General features: G+C 37.2%; 1 protein-coding gene across 1 annotated transcript in view; it reads left to right on the top strand.

Moving 5' to 3' along the window:
* SND1 (staphylococcal nuclease and tudor domain containing 1) overlaps nt 1–21,791 on the top strand; it is a 416,716-nt gene that overhangs the window by 174,485 nt on the left and 220,440 nt on the right. Inside the window, exon 12 of the mRNA XM_045564681.1 lies at nt 10,875–10,975. Within this exon, the coding sequence (XP_045420637.1) occupies nt 10,875–10,975 (101 nt within the window). The remainder of the gene's footprint in view (nt 1–10,874; nt 10,976–21,791) is intronic.

The raw sequence follows: 21,791 nt of genomic DNA, 5'->3' as shown, positions 1-21,791 counted from the left end.
TACACCACTGGGCACCCGGAAACCTTTGTGATCATGTCCTTCTAACAGTGTTTAGCCTGCCCTGCATAATCCTTACTGGTTGGCAGACACGACTGAGCAGTGATCATGGCCTCAGCGTGGGAACTATTGTGATGAAATAGATGCTCAATGTTGAAGACCCTGATTGTTACATTTTTTGTATGTTTTTGCTGTTATTTTTAAAGGTAGATGTTTTCTTTGTCTACTTAGCTTACCATATTGTTTATTTTTCTTAAAGCTTAATCTTATTTTTCCCTTTTGCAAATATAATTTTAACATTTTAATATTCAGGAAATGTATGATGTACAAAATGGAAAGTGCCTTATAATTGTACCTTCAAAGGTAAGCCCTTCTAGCAGCATCAAATATGTTCCTCCAAGTTCTGTTTCTTTGCTTCCCTCACTTTTGTTCCCCTGATAGGATTATATTATACTTACCATTGTGCATTTGCTTTTTTATCTGGACATCTTTCCATAGCAGAATGCATGGATCTCCCTTGTTGTTTTCAACAGCTACATCACATTTATTGAAAAGTACACCAAATACTTTGGTGAAAAAAATAGGCATGGTCTCTGCCAACTCTAGAACTCATGGGTTAGATCTCAACTTGTAATTATGAATTTGTGTGCAAAGGCCACAATTCTTGTACATACATCTTTGTGTCTATAGACTGAATTCCTAGAAGTGGAATTGCTAGGTCAAAGCACATCCACATATTAAATGTTAGTAAAATTGCCAGCTTGACCTCCAAAGATGTAATAATTTAGGCTCCTGCCAACAGTGAAAAATATCACTTAGAGAAGCACATGAAAATTGAATGTTCATTAGATAAAAGCACAGATAACAGTGATTAAATCCAGCAACTACAGAAGTAGATAGAGGTAGGAAAATTATGTTGAAATGCACTGAAAATTCTGTAGATCTGTAGGTGACAGATTAAGGAGGGCTATTCCTCATAAAGGGAATGTTTTAAAGCACAAGACATCAAAATTTGCCAATTTTATAGGAAGTCAATGACCCATAGACTATTCTTATCCCCCTTCTACAACTGCCTCTGAAAAATGGTAAAGAAGGTACATTCAGGTAGACTTTTGTGGTACCTAAACATGCAGCTTGTGCCTTCTTCTTTTTATAAAGTAGAAAAATAGACAAATGTGTTTTATATCCCAAGAAAGGTGGACTATTTTGTCCCATGTGACTACCCAAGACCTCTCTTTCTTTACTAATGGGTCATTGAACATGACTCCTAATTATTATTGCCTTTGGGGAACCATCTAGTTTCCTGGGAATGTGATTGAACTGTCCTTGAAGTAACCAATATATTCCAGAGTTGGCTGGGTTTGGTCTTAAAGTTGCCCAGCTCATGCTGCTAAGTTGTTCTTGACTTATGGAATGTGTGGGAAAATATCCTAGGGGGGAAAAAGAGAGGAGAGGGAGAGAGACTCTCCTTCTGGCCCCTGGCAACCACCCTCGTACTTTCTAACTTTATGAATTTGACTAGTCTAGTTATCTCATTTAAATGGAATCATACAGTATTCTTTTTTTAAGTCTTTTTGTGATCAGCTTAATTTCACTTATCATATTGTCCTTGAGGTTTATCCATGTCATAGCAGATAGCAGAAGTTCTCTCCTTTTTAAGGCTGAATAGTATTCCATTGTATTTATATACCACGTTGTGTTTGTCCATTTATCCATTAATGGACATTTCAGTTGCTTCCACCTTTTGGCTATTATAAATAAGTTGTGCTATGTACCTGGATATTCAGGTATCTCTTTGAGATCCTACTTTCAATTTCATTGACATATACCCAAAAGCAGAACTGCTGGATCATATGGTAATTCTACTTTTAATTTTTTTAAGAAGCTAAGCAATATTTTTGCTTCATATTTCTGATAACTTATGAGTGGAAACAGGAGCAGAGTGTTTGTGGTTTGCGGGGTTGGTTGTGGATATATATACAGTTTTTCAAAACAGTGGCTACAAGTCAAGAGACCTGAATGTGGAGGTGGACACAGATGCAGTGCAGGATAGTCTTTGATCAGTCTGTGTAATTTCTGACATTGACTTAAGGTGTCATTGCTCTGTGCACCCTGTGCCTTTGATCAAGGAACTTTGTTTCATTTAGTAGGCCTCTACTGTGAGAAATAGAGGGAGAGGGTAGCACATCACAGATAGAAAGGCCTATGATGTTGACACATGGTTGAATCTTAGAATGCTTACTTAGCAACAAAACTAAGGGTAATTTATATACACAAATGCTGTGTTTTGGGGGCTATTTGGTCATTGGCGTGTATTGGTGAAGAATTATTGTATTTTTCTCCATAATTCTCCTTTGAGGTCATGATATACTTCCTTGAGGCCAAGTCACCACTCTAACTTTGGCCTCTGGTTAACTTACCTGAATGTACATTTCCTTTGCTGCATGACTTCTTAATGCCAGATCATGGGCGTGCTGCAGAAATGGGAGTGCTCTGTACTGCAGTGAATGCAGGATGGCTTTTCTGTACTGACTTTGCTCACCCACGCAATACCTAGCCCCCAGAGCAATAGGAATTTATTGGAACTCTTGGCAGGGTGAATACTTTATTCTCCACTTTTATTACTTAGATTTCCCATTTTCACCTTTTGGTGAGTACAGACATGCCAAATCTTCATAGACAGAGCAAATGGAAAGTAACCTTTTATTTTTATCCATTTCTTAATAATATCCATCCACCCCTCCCCCTGTAATTCTTCTTAGAAGCCATTAAACAAATCCCCTTTCTACATATCTGTGAGCCTTTCATCGTAGTTTTATTGTTGTTTTAAAGACTGGGTGACATTGTGTGTATTCTGCACAAAGGCATAAGTATCTCTATGTATTTGTGCTGCTTGTGTGGCTGGAACTCCTCCAGGGAGAGTTCTGGACTAAGTGATTTAATTTCCCCTGACTGCTGGTGACCTTGGAAATTTTGGCCACAGATGACTGTGATTGACACTTGTATAAAGAAGAAAAAAGACCCACACTCATCTTCCATCCTTAGAGGAAGGCAGGGTGAGATGGCAGCTCTGATGAGGAGTAAGAAGGGACATGCAGGGGACACAAGGGACAATTTCCAGTAGTGCCTCTGAGGGCCTCTGGCATTCCTTCTTAGGGATAAGCAGCATTCTATTAAAATTATGTATTGATATGAGTTATGCCAATGATAAAATAATGAGTAAGATAATAATTCACAAACACTGGTTATACTTTCTCAATGTATTTGTAGGACTATAAGGATTTAGGAATCAAGAGGTTTAATGAAACTTCTGGCAGCTGTGAGGTTATTTTGAAATAGTGATCTCTGCTTTTCTCTACCCATCGTATTTGTTTAAAATATTTTCAGTTGTCAAAATTAGATTTTTATATGTGCCTATTACTCACCTCTATACACAAACTGCATTATATTTTCAGATCATTTGTTAGGTTATAATCACTACTTCTAGAAATCTTTGCTGTTCTCTAATGGCCTCTTACATAAAATGTTTTAATGTATATTTGTGGATCTTGCGCTTGTGTATGCCTCTAATTAAATATTTATCAAGGTGCAGGTTTATCAGGGAGCAGTGATGTCCACTTAAATGAATGTCTAATGTTAGGAAGAGATTCTTAATATCTCCATAGGCCCTATGTCAAGCCGTATTTTACCTTTCCTCTCCAAACAGATAAAAGCATCTGCCCATCCACTGGGGAAAGGGTTGAGTTAGGAGACTCATTTTGTCGAAAAGAGTCTTAGTTTACCAAATAAAAAAACCTGTTTGACTCTGGGCTTGTGAGAATTTGTAAGCACGGTAGGTTAAAATTCCATTGATGAAAATGAAATATGCTCAAAATAGTTCTGACTTTCTAGGGGGGAGGTGGAAAGGGTGATTATAGATGGGAGAAAGCAGCATAAATACATGTGAACAAACAACCATCCTAAGCACCTAATTACAATGATTTGGAAAGGGGTGTTACGGAATATATTTAGGCTGAATTGGAGAGGTAGGAAGGGAGCATTGGTCTATCTATGTCTCCTAATCATTGCAGTGTAGATGAGACAACAAAATGTATAATTTTTTGTGAATGTATCTGTTATGTTCTAATTTAAGACATATCAGCTCAAAGATGTCCTAATGGAACAAATAAATTTCAGTGTTTTATAATTATAAAAATTTATGAAAATAGATACTTTATATTTACCAATTGTTCATTTTCTTTTTAATAATATAAGTAATCAGCAGAAGGCTTGATTATTAACTACAAAAGAAGATATTTCTTTAACCTCAGTTTCTGGCCACTATCCACTCACCATCCATGCATTAGAATGAATTTCAAACACAAGATAAAGAATTTTAGAATTATATTGATAAATCAAGAATTAATAAAATCCAAGTAAATTTTTTTAAAAAGTATAAAAAATAAAAATCTGAGAAAGCCTTGGCAATAAAATTTTTTAAAAGTATAAAAAAAGAATTAATAAAATCCAGCTATTGGTAAAAGGCACTGAAAAGTATCTTCATTAAACCATTTGAATAGAATATATTTTACAATAGTAGTTACAGAGTAGGTAATTTTTCCTTCCTATGTATAAATTTATCATCACACCTGAAATTGTTTCTTTGGAACTGAAAAAGTATATAGCTTATCTTTCTAATATAGTCAGCTAATAGATTTGAAAAAGAAAATGAAGGATAAACATTTTTTTAAATACCTGGTTTTTCATACCATAATGTTTCATACTTGGTCTAAGAGCGTTTCATAAAACTAAGTTCACAGGGAAAAATTAAAGGAGAATGTTTGAACCACAAAAGGTAAGATCATGTGATAGACAAATGAGGCTAGGACCCTTATTCCTTAACAGAAAGTCTGGGTATGCACAGTCCCATATGGTGACCATCACCATATGTGGGTTTTGAGCACTTGAAATGTAGCTGGTCCAAATTGAGATGTGTTGTACATGTGTAAAGTACACATCAGCTATTAATAGGTTAGTACAAAAGATAATTTCAGTACTTTAAAAATATTCATTACATAGTGATATGATAATGTTTTGAAAATTTTGAGTTAAATAAAAAATAGTATTAAAATTAATTTTACTTGTTTCCTTTTAATTTTTCAATGTTGTTACTAGGAAAATTTAAACATATACATGTGACTCTCATTTGTCACTCTCCTTATATTTCTATTACACAGTGCTTGTCTAGGAGGTAAGTTTGACATCCTCCGATGAGAGATGAGCAGCTCTACAAGTGCTTGTGTCTGCATAGATCACTTAGCTGGGAGGTGAGCTGAGAGCATGCCCAGAGGCAGGACCAAGATGCTCCTTAGCATTTTGTTTTGAAGCTCTTCCTGTACCTAGATGAATGCGTGATTGATGTGTTTCAAAATTTTTAAAAATATGTCACTGGTATGTTTTTAAAATAATTACGTAAGGTACTTTTAACAGGGGAAAAAGATCAGGAATACATCATTTCATTACTGAGGAGTACTATATATGGAAGGTCCTGTTAAGTCCCAAGCAAACGAAAACTTGGTCACTATCTGATGTTCATTGTCTTCCTAATTTAGTAAGGCAAGAAATATCCTTCCTAAAATATCTCTGCTAATTGAGATGTTTCATAACATTCTGCTTCAGTTATCTTCAGCAAATAAAATACTCAATAACTGGTACCTACAAAATTAATCTGTAAAATGTCTGAATAAATACTAAATAGTATATCATTCTTTAAAGTAAGCCCTACTTAGCTCTAAGTTGGGATGAATATGTATGAGGTACATATTTTTGTTTGCTGTGGCTTCTTAAAGAGAAAAGTGTATTTGATTTATTTTTGCCTAATGATTTGAGTAATCTAATGATTTAATTCAGCATGTATCTTAAATTTATCCTTATATGTGTGTGTGTATATTTATTTATTTTATCTCATGGATACTTGTTTAGCACTCTGTGCCAGGCACTGTTCTAAGAAAACCAGTACATGTTTATCTAAAAATAACTGACACTTACACAGTGCCTACTGTGAGTCAGGCCCTGTTCTAAATGCCTTATGTATATTAATGAATTTCTTCCCATAGCAGTGAGATAGGCACAGTTACCCACGTTAAACAGAAGCACAGAGCTGCTAGATAACGTATCCCAGTTCACACAGCTGCCATGTAGAATTGATGGGAACCAAGCCCTGCCTCCTGGTGCTCCAAAGTGTCCATGCTCTTACTGAGGCTGTGTGACATATTTTGTTTTACTTTTGTTTCTAGGCAGCATCAGTCAGACTTAGACCAGATGGCATTGTCTTCTCTGTGTCGGGTGCATAGAGGCTTTCCATAACTGCCTGAAAGTTGTGTCATGAGAGAGGGGTTATAAAGGGGTTATTTTGAGAGACAAAGTATTTATTATGGCTCTTTGTAAATTTATGAGTGGCTATGTAAAATGGTGGGATTATGTGGCAATTATGCGAAATAGCCTCACATAACAGCTCTAGTTTTATTAACACTAAACTTAGGGTATGACATGGAATTGTTGTGGATATATATATCTTATAGTTGTTTTTCTTACTGGTTCATCTCATCTTTTATGCTTAGGTAGTTCACATTTTGTTATTTCTTTATCATCAGCAACATCAAAGTCTATGAAGTTCTTTGGTGATTTGATACTGTTCTAGTTGTATGAAGACTATCCAGAGATCCCTGGAATTCCTTAAATGTGGCCCACAGCTATTCTATTGTACTAACCTAGTTTCAGACTTTACAATCGATTGAGATATAAATTTAGTTTTAAGTTACCGTCTTAGTTCCTCTGAAGGGTCCCTGAAATTGCTTTCAAGGAATATTCTGAAATTGTTTCCAAGGAATAATCTGATGAACCAAGGATAGATGAGATTGCCTGCTACCCTTTCTTATCTTTGAGAAAAAAAATATGAGAAATTACATAATTTTGCTTGCTTAATCTTTCATAGTCATTGCTTTGATTAAAGTGTTAGAGCATTATCACAATTTCAAAGTATTTCTCATCCTTCAATATTCCCCCTACCACCCCCACACCCATGGTTTAAATAAATATGTTGTTATATAAAATAGCAGAATGGTCAACAGCTTGACCAAATGGGCCTCTCAAAATGCCTAAACTTTTCACTTCGAAAATGTCCTTCAGAATGTTCTGTCTAAAAGAGTTTCTGATGATAAATATTTATTCATGCAACAAATGTTTACTGCGTACTCTTCTACTACTTTGCAGGGGCTATGCCAGCTCTTTCAGTGAGTAAAAGACATGGTCTGCACTCGCATGGAGCTTACAATCTGTGTCCCAGTTGATTGTAATAAATGTGAGATAGGAAATACAAAAGTGTAAGAAAACACTATATAGTATACTATGACTGGCTACATTGTCTCTTAGAACTCCAGTTAAATCATGCTCTAAAGTTCTAATCTAGTGCTCTCGTTTTCTAGGAGAGGAGAAACTGAGCTCCAAAGATGATGTGTGAGTCATTTGTAAGAGAGTGTCAGGGCTCCTTGTGGTTGGTCATTGTTATAAACAAGGATCAGGCTCTGGGTCAGCCTTTTGGTCATGTATTTGTCAAATACTTGTATAGCAAACATTTCAGGAGTGTCTGCTTTAAAAAGGAAGAACACACGTATATGAATGTGTTTCTTCTCTTTAACTCATGCCTTTCCATATGTACTTAACCCAAAACACAAAGTTCAGGTTTTCATTTAGTCAGATGAAGACACTGATAAGATTTACAGTGTTTTCAATCGAAACTGTTTAAACTGTGGCTCATTTTCAAGTGACTGGCAGTCAGAGATGAGTATCTAGAGATGAAAAACTCCAAGGTAGAGGAACAGATCTTGGAATCCACAGGAGAGGATCATAATGCTAATTACACATTGACTTTAATTCCTGATTTGTCATAGCTGCTTGCAGGTGTGTTTCTTGGCTATGGGCTAGTCTCAGGGCCTCGTTTGTATCTGAGATTTTCTTTAATAATGTTGTATCCACAAGGAGCTCTTTAATCTCTGAGTTATTTGCGGTTCTTTTTCTCTAGATATAGGAACCAGTTAATTATTGGCAGATGAATGTAGTTGTTTCTTTTGGTTATTAAAGATTAAGTTTGTCTCTCTTCCCACTGATTCCCTGGAAGACAGTTTTGGAATAGCACACCAGTTTGGCCTTCTGGCCTGAAAGATCGCAGGTGTTCACTTTTGTTTGTTATTCCTCCATTACTCCCCACGTCATTTCCACCTTCACCACCACATCTGTGGCCTTCTTGATGAATTAGTGCTCTCTCTGGGTAGAGCTCGTGTTCCTCTGTGCAGTGTTTCTGTGCTGAGAGCTGCTGTCCCACCTCTGTGTGCGTGCTGAGGAGGAGGCTTGGCATTGGCAGGTGCAAGGTAGCCTCGAGAATCACTTAGTTTATTTTTATGCAGTGATGATTTTTTTCTCCCTGGTAATAGAATTGAAGGCTTGTTAGATGGATTGGGTGAAAACACAAAAGATATGTGGACCTCTTCCCTCATCTCCACATATTTATTACTTCCCACTGAATGCCCCCAAATTGGACTATACTGTGGCTGTGTGTGTGTGTGTGTGTGTGTGTGTGTGTGTGTGTGTGTGCTTTAAAGAAAAGGTCTCATTCTGTTGCCAGGCTAGAGTGTAGTAGTGTCAGCATAGCTCACTGCAGCCCCTAACTCCAGGGCTCAAGCAATTCTCCTGCCTCAGCCTCCTGAGTATCTGAGACTACAGGCATGCACCACTACACCAAGCTAAATTTTCTATTTTTTTGTAGAGATGGGGGTTCACTCTTGCTCAAGCTGGTCTCAAACTCCTGACCTCAAGCAATCCTCTTGCCTCCAGCTAAATGTAGTTTTTAAATTCTTTTTTTAATTTTTAAAGTTTTTATTTACTTATTATTTTAGAAACAGGGTCTCATTTTGTTGCCCAGGCTGGAGTTTAGTGACTCGTAGCTCACTGCAGCCTTGGACTCCTGGCAAGCTCATACTGTAGTGCTAAAGGGTACCGCATACTTGTTTCTTTTGATACACAAACATGTTTATCTTAAAATGCTTTATAAAGAAAAAGCATTGTTCAATGCGTTCACATCCAATTATTTAATATATGCTAGGATTAAACAGTTTTTCCATTTTATGCTCCTAACTTCCTATCTGTATATGTATCCTTTATTAATTCAAAACCTAAAGATTCTTCTGGTCTACTTGATCACCACCACCCCCGACACTCCCCCAAATGTCAGAACTCCATCTGTGTTGGTATTAGACCTAGTTAGCTGCATCTTTTTTATTTATATACTGTGAAACCAAGCATCTTTGTGATTGTCATCTTGCTTTATTCTTGATCATTCTTAACCTGGTCCTTGAGAAGCTAGGGCAGACTGAAATTACATGCAGATTTTCTATGGAGGCAGTTCATATTTTAAAAACAGACCCAGAAAAGGTTAAAGATCTGCTTTATCATAATGTCTAGCAGTCCTGCAGGAATGTTGCAAACCATTTCTCTGTCAAGTAGAATTTCTGTGAGGCCTTATGTGTTCAGCCAATCATCCTGCTCTTTTGGTTATCAGCTTTTTTCTTTCTTTTTGAAATAGACTTTATCTTTTTAGAGCAGTTTTAGGTTCACAGCAAAATTGAACAGAAAGTGGAGAGAATTCCTGTACACCCTCTGCCCCCACCATATATACAAAGTCCCATACTGGAGTGGTGTATTGGTTACAATTGATGAACCTAGATTGACACATCACTCAAAGTCCATAGAGTTCATGCTTCGTGTTATACTGTCTGTAGGCTTTGACAAATGTCTAAAGGCATGTATACCCTGATAGAGTGTCATATAGAATAGTTTCACTACCCTAAAAACCCTGTGTACTTTACTCATTCATCTCCCCTACCCGCAACTCCTGTCAACCACAGATCTTTTACTGTCTTCGTAGTTTTGCCTTTCCCAGAATGTCATATAGTTGGAATCATATATGACACCTTTTAGATTGGCTTCTTTCCCTTAGTAATATGCATCAAAGATTCCTCAATGTCTTTTCATGGCTTGATAGCTCATTTCTTTTTGCTACTATATAATATTCCATCACTTGGATGTACCACAGTTTATCCATTCACCTAGAGGAGGTCATCTTGGTTGCTTCCAAGTTTTTTATGAACAAAGCTGCTGTTAACATCTGTGGACAGGTTTTTGTGTGAAAATAAGTTTTCAACTCCTCTAGGTAAATTTCTGCATGTAATTTCAGTCTGTCCTAGCTTCTCAAGGACCAGGTTAAGAATTATCAAGAATAAAACAAGCTATATTCCTGGATCAAATGGTAAGAATATGTTCAGTTTTGTAGAAACCACCAAATTGTCTTCTAAAGTGGCTCTATCAGTTTGCATTCCCACCAGCAATAAATTTAAGTTCCTGTTGCTCCACATCCTTGCCTGCATTTGGTGTTGTCATTGTTCTGGATTTTGGCCATTCTAATAGACGTGTAATGGTATTTCAATGTTGTTTAAATTGGCAGTTCCCTAAGGACATATGATATGGAGCATCTTTCCCTATGCTTGTCATCTGTATGTTGTCTTTGGTGAGCTGTTCAAGTCTTTGGCATTTTTAAATAAAGTTGTTTTCTTGTTGAATTTTAAGAGTTCTTTATATATTTTGTATAACTGTCCTTTATCAGTTATGTCTTTTGCAAATATTTTCTGCCTGTCTATTGCTCCGCTTTTTATTGTTTTTTAAAATCCTAGACCCAGAAAGTCAAACTGTGAGTGATTTGATCTTTCACAATTGTGCGGGCATATGTGGCTGCTAGTGAACTGTCTTGCAAACTCCCAACCCTAACTCCCTTGGTTCTTTATTTCCAGGTCAATGTGACGGTGGACTACATTAGACCAGCCAGCCCAGCCACAGAGACGGTGCCTGCATTTTCAGAGCGTACCTGTGCCACTGTCACCATTGGAGGAATGTGAGTGTTCTGGCTGGCAGGGACTCAGCTGTCTCTCAAGTAGATAAGGGTTCTCTGCTCATTCAAATCTCTCCTTTCTTTCACTCTGCATTGCTTTCTGTTGCTCTTAACCCAGTGGTTTATAATTATGTGCCTGTGTAGCACTTTATATTTGCAAAGTACTTTATAATCACTCATTAGGTAATCATATACTTTCATTATTGTTGTTATTTAAGATTTATTGGGCTCTGTGTGCTTGGCACTATGAGGTACACAGTATTACTATTAATAATGCCATTTATTGAATATCAATCAGGGCCTATCCAAAACTACTTAAAAAGATTCTCTGCATATTGGTTTAGGAAATTCATTTATGTAGGGGGAGTAGGGGGTGGGGGAAGAGGGAAGAAGAGATAAGGTTAACTGGACATTTTCTTTGTATAGAGGAATGTCGTAAGTAGATGGTAGGGTCTTCCTATTCTGCTGTACTGGCTGTAACCTGATTCTATTCCAAGGTCTCTTGGCAGCCTTGTTGATAAAGGGCCTATCAAGGGAGGTATCTGATAGGGGAAGGAGGAAGCCTGCTGGGCCATGCTTCCACAATAAATATTAAAACAATCAGTCAGACCCCAGTAGCAGTTCTTACTTTGCATAAAATATACCAGCCGCTGTAATTGTTTCCTTCTCTATTTAACAGCCTTAAATGCTATTTGTTACCAAACTGTTATTTTTCTTTTCTTTTGAGGGGACATAGTGGAGGGGAGGAAAAGAATAGGTTTCTCATCAAAACAAAGATTGTCTTATTGAAAGTACAATGAAGCCCATTAGGAGAAATACCTCTAAGCCACAGCATGCCTCTGAAAAGAATGAGGATCTTGTAGCTATTTAGCTTCTAGAAAGTCTCCTACTACACAGGAGCCTTTTTCCCCTTGTTCTTGCTTTCACATTTGGAAATTACTATTTTTAGCTACTGTTACCATTCCTATATTTATTAATGTTGTTGTTAATGTTCACACAACAGAGAGAGGTTTCATCTTTGCCAGGAGGAGCTCAATATAGAGTTTTGATGTTATTACCTTCACACCATCACAGGCATCAGGTTTTGTTATGAGCAGGGCAGGTTCTTGACAAATCAAGTGATATTTTTGAAATGGGAAAAACTAGGACATATTTTGGTCATTCTTCTATCTGTATAACTTACAATAATGATTTATTACTCATTTATCACCAAGTCTTAGGAACTGGATGCATGCCTCTCTACTGTAAAGAGTTGGAATGTTAGTATTCCCCTATATTAAAATTTTTACAGTCACTAATTACTGGTGAAAACGACTTCACTATTGTAAAAAACACATCTCTTTATTTTTGACAAATGGCCTCCACCAATGTTTATCTAACACTCTATTAGAGTGGATTATCTCATTTAGTTACCAATGAGGTAGGTATATTTTTAAAATAAGTTTATGCTGATTAAAGGAGATATTCAGGAAGTATTTTATTAGGATTCTTTTGTTTTTAGAATAATTTAAGACAGATGACTTTTTAAAATTTCCAGCGTAGAGTGTTGTGGCCATGCTTTGTGCCATAAAACCTTGAGGTTTCGACTGCGTTTGTTTTGGCTGTACTGAGATTATTCCTTCAGCCTTCCTCTCTGCAGAGGTGGAGTCACTCTGTGTTCCAGTCTGGGTTTTGATTACATTCTTGAGTCTTTGTAAGAAGGTGTCAACCCTGTTTTGCATTTAGTTGTTTAACAACACAAGTTGTCTGGTCTTAATCCAATATCTGTACTCCAGGTTCCTGCCAGGCAGGATAACCTTGAGTTTTCTGCTTCCTAGTTCTTGTAATTGAATTGTATGAAATACTATTTTTGTGATTCACTGAAGTAAATTTTTTTCAAATCATAGAAGTATATACAAGTTTAGAAGAATTTTAGAAGTATTCTTCTAGATATTTAAATTGTCTCCTCGATTAGATCAGCCTTGCAGGTACCCAGAATGAATTATAATTTTCTTCATAGGGTTGTTTCTACTGAGCTAGACTTTGTGGTTTAACTGCTAGGCTGCAATCACTAGACATGTAAAGACTCTACTGATATTATTGAAGCCAGCCGTCATTAGACTATTGTTTCCCTAAAGATAAAGAATTTTGTCTCTTTCATTTGCTGTTATGGCCCCAGTATCCAGCACATGGTAGGAGCTCAATGAATTTGTTGAATGATTTGTTCACTGTATTGCAAATCATCCCTTTATGAAGCATAACCAGGAGTATTTGTATGTCTCATTACCTGGGATGGCTACAAGTTTGTTTTTATCTAATCAATACTGTAAAACTTGTAACTAATAGTTTTCTTCTTTTATTTTGTGATTGGAAGCTCATTGCCAAAGATAGGCCATCTGCAGCAAGTGGTCTTAGTAGCATGCTTTTTATGTTCTAACTTTACTCATAGCTTCTATTTATTTTCCCTTTGCCTTGACTTTGTTCTCATTTATCTTTTCTCTGAATTTTCTACACTTTAAAAAATCTCTGCAGGCCGGGCATGGTGGCTCACGCCTGTAATCCTAGCACTTTGAGGGGCCGAGGCTGGAGGATCACTTGAAGACAGGAGTTCAAGACCAGCGTGAGCAAGACCCTGTCTTACAAAAAATAGAAAAACTAGCCAGGTTTGGTGGCATGCACCTATAGTCCCATCTATTGAGGAGGCTGAGGCAGGAGCATTGCTTGAGCCCAGGAATTTGAGGTTGCTGTGAGCTGGGATGATGCCACTATACTCTGGGGTGACAAAGTGAGACCTTGTCTCCAAAAAATCCAACTCCAAATAATATTATATAAAAATTGCAATATTAATAAATAAGAATCTTCAAATAGTCACCTTATATTCAGAATTAAGGTACACTACTAATAGCCTTCTGTCTTACTTAACACTGTCTAGAGAAGGGAACTTTTTAAAGACATGTCTCAAATATTTTATTTATTTTAAACATAAAAATGTGAATATCTTTCTAAATCTTTGCTATCTGGGCTGCATGGACCACCTATATGATGTCCTGGTGAATTACATAACTTTATTTAGAATGAGGACTTCAAAACACTAATTATAGAACCCTGTATCTTTGTGATTTACATCCTCCTCATCTGTTCAAATTGTCCCACTCGTGTATATTTTGTAACCACTTGAAAGCCATTTCTCTTTATTAAATTTTTGAAGCATGCAAGTGTTTTCATAAGCACACATTCTTTGTGTGCTCATATTTCAGTGATTAATACAGTTTTTAATGAAGTACGTAATTAAAACAACAAGCACATCCAGTGTAAACTAGATTTGAGGACAAAAACAAATGGCTTGTCTGGTTGGGACAGAAGTGCACAGGGTGTGTTAGAGTAGTCCTCAGTCCACTCATTTGCTGGGATCATAGAATGTGTGAGTCAGTGGAGGGAAGTGTTAGGTAAAAGAGCCTCTGTGGTGTGCCTTGCCTCTCTGAAAGGTGAACTTTGTTCAAGCTCGAAGAAATGTGGAATTAAGAAGAGATCCAATCTAAATTATGTCTCTTATAATCTGTGGGTTTATATAACTCCATTTAGGCCCTCACAGCACCTAGTGGTTTTCCTGTTATTAAAGAGAACAACAGACTTCTCTCAATGTAGAAGAATTTCTTTGAAACTGGTGATTTTAAGGAAAAAAGAAAGAGGCAGATGAGATGTTATCTCTTAAAGGGTTATTTCAATGCTGATTGTTAGATGTATTTCACATGCAAAGTGTGTGAATTGTCTGTATCCCCAAGTGGGTTCAGTCTAATCCTTTTGTTTCTCCTCTTAATGTATGGGGGGAGTTGAGTCACAGGAACTTAGAAACAACTTACTTCTGTGACATAGGCTATGGCTCCTTATCTCTTGCCTTCTAGGGAATCAATGGAAACAAAGTTCATGGTTCCTCTAATAGATTAAAATTTTTTTCTTGATTAACTTCACTGTGGAGTTGGCAAGAGTTGTTATCTGTTAATCAAAACAGTTTAAATAAAAAATAAAAAGATCAAACTTTGCATCGTTTCTCAGTCTCTGGCTCTCAGGTTGGGAATTAGCTGATCCTTCTAGGATTGGTTTGCTACATGAAGCTGTCAAGATGGTGCTTCCTGTTAATTACTTTTTATTGTATTTAAGACACTTAAATAACTCTTCTTGTGATTTAGTCGTCTCTGTAATTAGCTGCGGTGATTAAAATCTTCTTTCCTTCTTGCCAGAGCCTGCTTGAAGAGTGAGATTTTCTGGGGTGACCTTTCCCTGTGCTGGACTTCCCAATTACTTTGATTTCCAATTTGGCAAACCCATATAATCTATTAACCCCTTGCTCATGTCTTTCTCCATATCACATTTTCAAAGAAAGGAGTTAAAAGAAAATGTGTTCACATTTAAAATGGGGCACCTACAAAATATGACTAGGATCAACCCTCACACATACAGACATGCATTCTCACCAACACTTTACCCTTCACGCCTGGAAAATTGTCACATATCTAGAAGATATATTGTCACTAAGGCACTTCTCCATTGTTTCTCATTATGCGAAATATTTCACCATGGTAGAAAACAATAGACATGGCCCATCTTGTGCAATTTAAAGAATGGCACAGAGATGGAATGGTTCAATATTAGTGATTTGGAAAATTCCTGTTTATTTTATGCAGGAATCACATCTTTTTAGAGAGATATTGTTTTTTACAAGTATTTATTCTTCAATCAACCACTTCCTTGCATTGTCCATCTCTCTTGATCTGTGTATCACCACTGCCACCCACCTTGATGTCTGCCTGAGTATAGGGCCTTGCTACCGGAGGTACTGTTCAAGTTCTGTGGGGCTTGGAACATCTTAGGTGACCTTTTTGCTCTAATGATTATCATCCCACAGATTCAAAGCTGTCTTTATGAACTTCCTTTCTGTCTCATAGACAGTGCTTAACTTTATTATATTTGTATGAATCAGACTATATTAAACTTGCAAGGAATAAGGCTTCTATTTCTTTGGGTTTTTTTTTTTTCTTTTTGGGGGGGGGATTCTAATTTGGAAGGATACTTTTTTCTTCTAGTTGTTCTATTAGTGACTGAAGCCTTAGGTTAGGTCTTATCTTTACTTTGCTAAAATCATCTTTTTTAACCCTAGTTTGGCTTTTCTCAGTCACAGAAGGAATAAGTATCATACTACCCTCAGCTTTTCTGACTAGAGTTCTGTGGCTTTGAGGCTTTTACTGTCAGCCAAACCTCCTGTATCTCAGAGTTTTCAAATCTTAAAACCTACTGCTAATATCTCACTTTCAAGCTGCACTTGGGAAGAAAGAATCCCTCTTTTCTGGTCTAGTATTCTTACCCAGAGAGTCCCACAACAACCTGAAAGTTCTCTTTCAGCTCTGGAGGAAGTATGGTGAGAGCATTAATGGCAGCAGCTCAGCCAGGAGGTAGATTCTGAGAGATAACCAACCCCTTTTCCCACAGATTGATCACTTACACTTTATCATATTTAATGAAACATGTGGTGAGTTTTTCCCCCTTCTGCTTTGAAGAAAAACAAGACACTGGAATGAGGATTCCCCCTCCCCACCCCTTAAATCAGAAATAAGCTGCTAACCAACCCAATCCAAGCTCCCCCCTTCCCCAAAAGAGCAGCTTAGATGGTTTCCCAGAAGTCGTGGGCAGCTTGATTAATATAATTGTGCTACTTCTCTTACATTGAATAGTAGAAGCATGCCTGTCCATTCTGAGGACATCAGAAGCATCTGTGGCATTTAGTTAACAAAAATTTGTAAAGAAGTGGTGAAATAACAGGGCCTGTCCTCTGCTAGCTCACGTATAGCAATCATTTTAAGAGACTCGTCCCATAAGGCACTGTAAGAAAGAACTTGGCTGTTGCACAGGGTTCAGGATTGCAGTCAGGAAAATACTGTTGAGTTTTAGACAAATCTGTCTCTTTTGTTCAAATATTTTGTGGCTGTCTATCTATGGAAACCTCATGCTGCCAAGTCTTATTTTCTTTAAAAACTCTTGGTTTCAGATTACTTTATTATCATTTCTGGATGGAAGTTCAATTTAGCTTTTTATAATGGTACCCTTGAATCCTACAAATCAGCAAATCCTTTGCTGAGGCACATGAGAGCTTTTTCTTTTCCCTTTTTTCTTTTTACGGTATCAGTTGAGTAGAGTGCCAAGCTGTAGATGGATGACTTGAATATTTACTGAGCTGATCCTTGGGAAGCTCCCCCTTACCTGGGAGAGAGTAAGGCTTTTCTCCAAATCTATTTGTGTTATAACTATAACTTTTGCTTCATGTCTCATTGTAACATTTCTCTAAATGCTTTACAACTTCCTTTGCATTTTTGTCCTATAGTCAAAAAGATGTCTTTAACTTAATCTTCCAGGTTATTTGCTTAGCCAGCCAACCAGCCATGCATACTGACTTACTTTTATTCATCCTCATTCTCTTGCTTGTTCATTCATCCTACTTGTTCGTTTACCCACTCAAGTCATTAGTTCATTTATCAAGTATTTATGGAATGCTTGAAATGTAGTAAGCACTGTGTTAAGCATCATGAATATATTGGTAATTCTAAAACTGAAAGGATTTTCACCTCTCCTAAAATGTATGGGCTATTCTTTTAATCTAGCCCATTTTACCTTTTTTAAAATTTCAGCACTTAAATTTAAATTTTTTGTTCGTTAATTGTTTTAATAGCATTCTGTTCCTAGTTCATGAGTACAGTATTTTCTCTAATGTCTCTGAGAACATTTAAAATTAAAAAAAAATGACATCCTCGCCTATTATCTGATACATGTTTCCTCCATGATTAGATATTCTCTTTATTTTATTCCTTTTCTTTCAAAAGTCCTCAAATGTTTGTAAACCTTCACGTATATTTATGAAGGAACAACTGTGTCGCTCACTAGTTGGAGAAGACCCGATCTTCCTGTGCAGGTGTGTGGGTCTGCTTTCCATGACATCTGTCATGAAAGGGAGGAAGTGGGCAGGGAGTGTCAGAGGCAGGCTTCCTTGTAGGGTGCCTGAAAGCATCAGGGCCTGGAGCACAGAGGAAGCAAGCAAATTATAGACCCCACTAAAATGTCAAGGGAAGGGGGCTGGTAAAGAGCTTTCATGTATTTCCCGGGATCCTAGTATGAGAGGGGACACAGGGGAGGGCTGGGATAAGCTTTATGGAGCCTATCTCGAATGCTCTGCTTCTGCTGTTCTTTCAGGTAGCTTGTCTATCTAAGGTTCTTCCCAAGTTAAATACCTGTCGTCTGTTCTTCTATAACACGTGTTTCTTTGAAATGAATTAACTTATGACATTGATAATTTGGGGGGTGATGTTGGTGTAAAGTTGAAGTCATGTTGGCTTATAAGCAATATTCCCAAGTTTAAACAATAAAGGATATGCTTTCTCACATTTAAAGAGAGAGCTTTAGCAATATGTAAAGACTTAAAAAAGAAAAATCTGAAAATTTAAAGTTGGGAAATGTACAGCAGTAACTTCTGCTAGCGTAAGTTGTGAGCTATTAATACTTTGTGCCTTCAAGAACCTTAATGCTTTCTGCTATGTTATGGGTAAGTTCGGTAGCTAGCTGCAAGTGTTGTTGGAAGAGCTGTGAAGACACGTCTAGTATTAAAACAATGGAGTAATGAAGAAGGCTAAACCCTGGATCAGATTTTATCTTCTGATTTAAAATGGTCTCCGTTAGAAGCCAAAATCCTCTAGTACCTCATCTACAAGAAGAGAAAGCACGAGAGGCCCAGGGTTTTAGGCTGCTCTGTCAGTAGAGATTTAACCATGCTTGTATTTTTACTAGTGCCTGGGCTACAAAGTTCCATAGAGTTTAGTTTAAGTGGTTGACCCATAACCCTATTTTTCCCACATCCCTATTTGTTTAGAGTTTTCTGTGCAGTTGTGTGGAATGTGTATGGTTTGGGAACACACATACAAGTATATGATAGCAGCACTGCCTATACTTGTTCATAAGAGTATTTCCTGGGTTTTGCCAGGGGTCAAAACCCTCTCTGCCCCTGGCTGTTCTGTAGGCATCACAGGGAAGAGGGGGAGATGGGGGAGATTCTGGCTGACCAGCCCAGCTTTGCTTTGCTTTGCTTTGCTTTGCTTTTCTATTTTCTTTTCTTTTCTTTTCTTTTTTTTTTTTTTGAGAAAGAGTTTTCCTCTCTTGCTGGGGCTAGAGTGCCATAGCGTCAGCCTAGCTCACAGCAACCTCAAACTCCTGGGCTCAAGTAATCTTCCTGCCTCAGTCTCCCGAGTAGCTGGGACTGCAGATACTCGCCACCGTGCCCAGCTAATTTTTTGTTTCTATTTTTAGTTGCTTGGCTAATTTTTTCTATTTTTAGTAGAGACAGAGTCTTGCTCTTGCTCAAGTTTTTCTCGAACTCCTGACGTCAAGCCTCAGCTTCACAGAATGCTAGGATTGCAGGTGTGAGCCACCGCATTGGCCCAGCCCAGCTTTTCTGAATGTGGTTCCTAATTAATTGCTGGGATGATGTCCCTTAAGCCCACTCACTGTGGTGCTTTGTATTTGTTGCTAAAGGCCCTTGGAGTGCTCTTCTTAGTGTTTGTGCTACCGTTTCTCTAGCAATCTGATCTTATCTGCGTTTTGATTTGCATGGTTTTCATAAACTTTCTGATATGCTGTTAACATACTTTCTTATTTTTCAGCATCATTAGGGCTTTATGCTTTTCCATATCTGTCTTTTCTCTTATTTCAGTGGGACCTTGTAAAAGATGGCATGTGGACTTAAGTTCTTGGTTGGCCTTTCTGACCTCCCACAAGCATTCTTTCTTTCTTTCTTTGAATAGTACAATTGATGTGATAAGGAGAGGAGACATTTGACATGGTTACCAATAAGTGAAACTTCTGGGTCTTTTGTATGCCATTTCTCAGCCCCTTTCTCTTTGTAATTCCTGTGGTCAGCACAGTACAAAGTGTTAAGGGAAATAGGAATAGAGTTTTTATAGATTTTTCTAACTCCCAGTAGTGATGCTACTTAAAAGGGTTTGCTCCAATTCATGCTGAGTGATCTTTTAAAAAGTAATAAAACTTGTAGTAACATTTTCAAAAAGTTTAGAAAATAGGGGAAATTACCCATTATTTCATCCTACTATAATAATAGCTACTATTTTCGGGGTACTCCTTTTGAGTGCTGGTTATTTTTTAAGAACTTAATTTAGGAGCAGAAAACCTTTGACCACTTGGCATAGTGTTGAGATGAAGTCTAAGGCAAACTATTGTTGAATAATAAAAAAATGTAGACATTGGAAGTAAACGGGCCGGAGGTAAAAACCTCACCTCTACTATTAGATACTATGTAATCTTGAGCGTTAGTTGTTTTCTGTAAGTTAGAGAACATCATAGGGATGTTGTAAGGATTAAATCTCATATAGTATTTTAAATGTTTAGCACAGTGACTAAGACATAATAATCAAATATTAATACTTAAATGAGCCCTGAGCCTCTCCAGGGAGAGCTGGTCACTGTTGACCTAATTTCAGATCCAGTGGTCTTTTCCATCCTTTCTTTTTCTTCTCTCCCACTTCTCTCCTACATCTCTGGCCATTTCTTTTAGCTCAGACTTTTTGCTTTTGTGAGGACTTTTCATGAGTGTTTTTATATTCCATTCTCTTCTGATTTTTCACCATCTCTGTGGCTAACTCCTCCACTGATAGTACTGCGATCTAACAGATTGTTCTGTGGATGAACTCAGTAAGTAGTAGTTGCCCAGTGTTTAATTTAAAAAAAGAAACAAAATGCCCCATTGGATTATGGTCCAGATTTTGTCATACTGAGCCATTTTATTGTTCCATTGGAGGCACTTCGGTTTAGATTTATCTCTTCTCTTACTTTTTCAATTGTCATGATGGCTAAATTACATCCATTTCCCCCCTAAATATTGAATGTATACTATGCTCCCTTAAGATAGTAATGATTGATAAGTACTTGCATAAAAGTAGAAATAATGGATATTCATGAGTAATTCTTAATGTTTCAAGAAGCTTAACACACATTTACCATTTAGTAGGCATAAAATTTATTTCTTAATAAAAACAATTTATTGGATACCTTTCAAACCAAAAGGTTTGCTAGCTGGCTCCTTCCCTGGATGTGTTTGCTGTAGCTAATGAGCTAGCTATCTACTTGCTACCTATTTATCTGAGGTAGTAAAAACACAGAGTGCTACCAACTTAGCATTTTAGGGAATTTTTTTTTATACCCCCACCTTAAAAGGCTTACTCAAAGTCATGGTCTGTGGAGCTTTTAGAATGACTCTCTTGGCTTTGATGCCTTTGTGAATTTTTGTGCCTTCAGTGAAAATGTGTTTAAAAGAGGGAAACACGTGGAACTTGGAGGGATTTAGCAAATATTGGGACCTTGGAGGTGCATATTTATGGTAGAATTTGGATATGTTTAAGGTCATGAGCATCATAAAGGGACATGGGACTGCCTTCTGTTGGATTTCCAGTGTAGGTTTTACATGGAACCTTTTGACTTTCTTCTATATTTGCTTACATATAAACGGTGATTCAGGATACTGATGCTTTAATGTGAGCTTCTGTTATATTAAACAAGTGATTTATAAGCCATATCAGGTCAGTAGCAAGGCGAACTGTATTACAGTTCTCACACCATCGCTTTTCCTTCCCCAAAAACGGGGGTGTGGGAGGGGATCATCTTGAATTGACTGCAAAATCACCTTTTTTAAAAAAAAAAAAAAACAAGAAGCAACTATACAATGCATTTATTTCTGTCACCACTTTTTCTGAAACCTCCCTCTGAAATGTTTGTGTTCCTTCATGTGTCACTT

This window comes from Lemur catta, chromosome 11, assembly GCF_020740605.2.
Source record: "Lemur catta isolate mLemCat1 chromosome 11, mLemCat1.pri, whole genome shotgun sequence".
Lineage (NCBI taxonomy): Eukaryota > Metazoa > Chordata > Mammalia > Primates > Lemuridae > Lemur > Lemur catta.
This window is presented reverse-complemented; position numbering and strand designations above follow the sequence as displayed.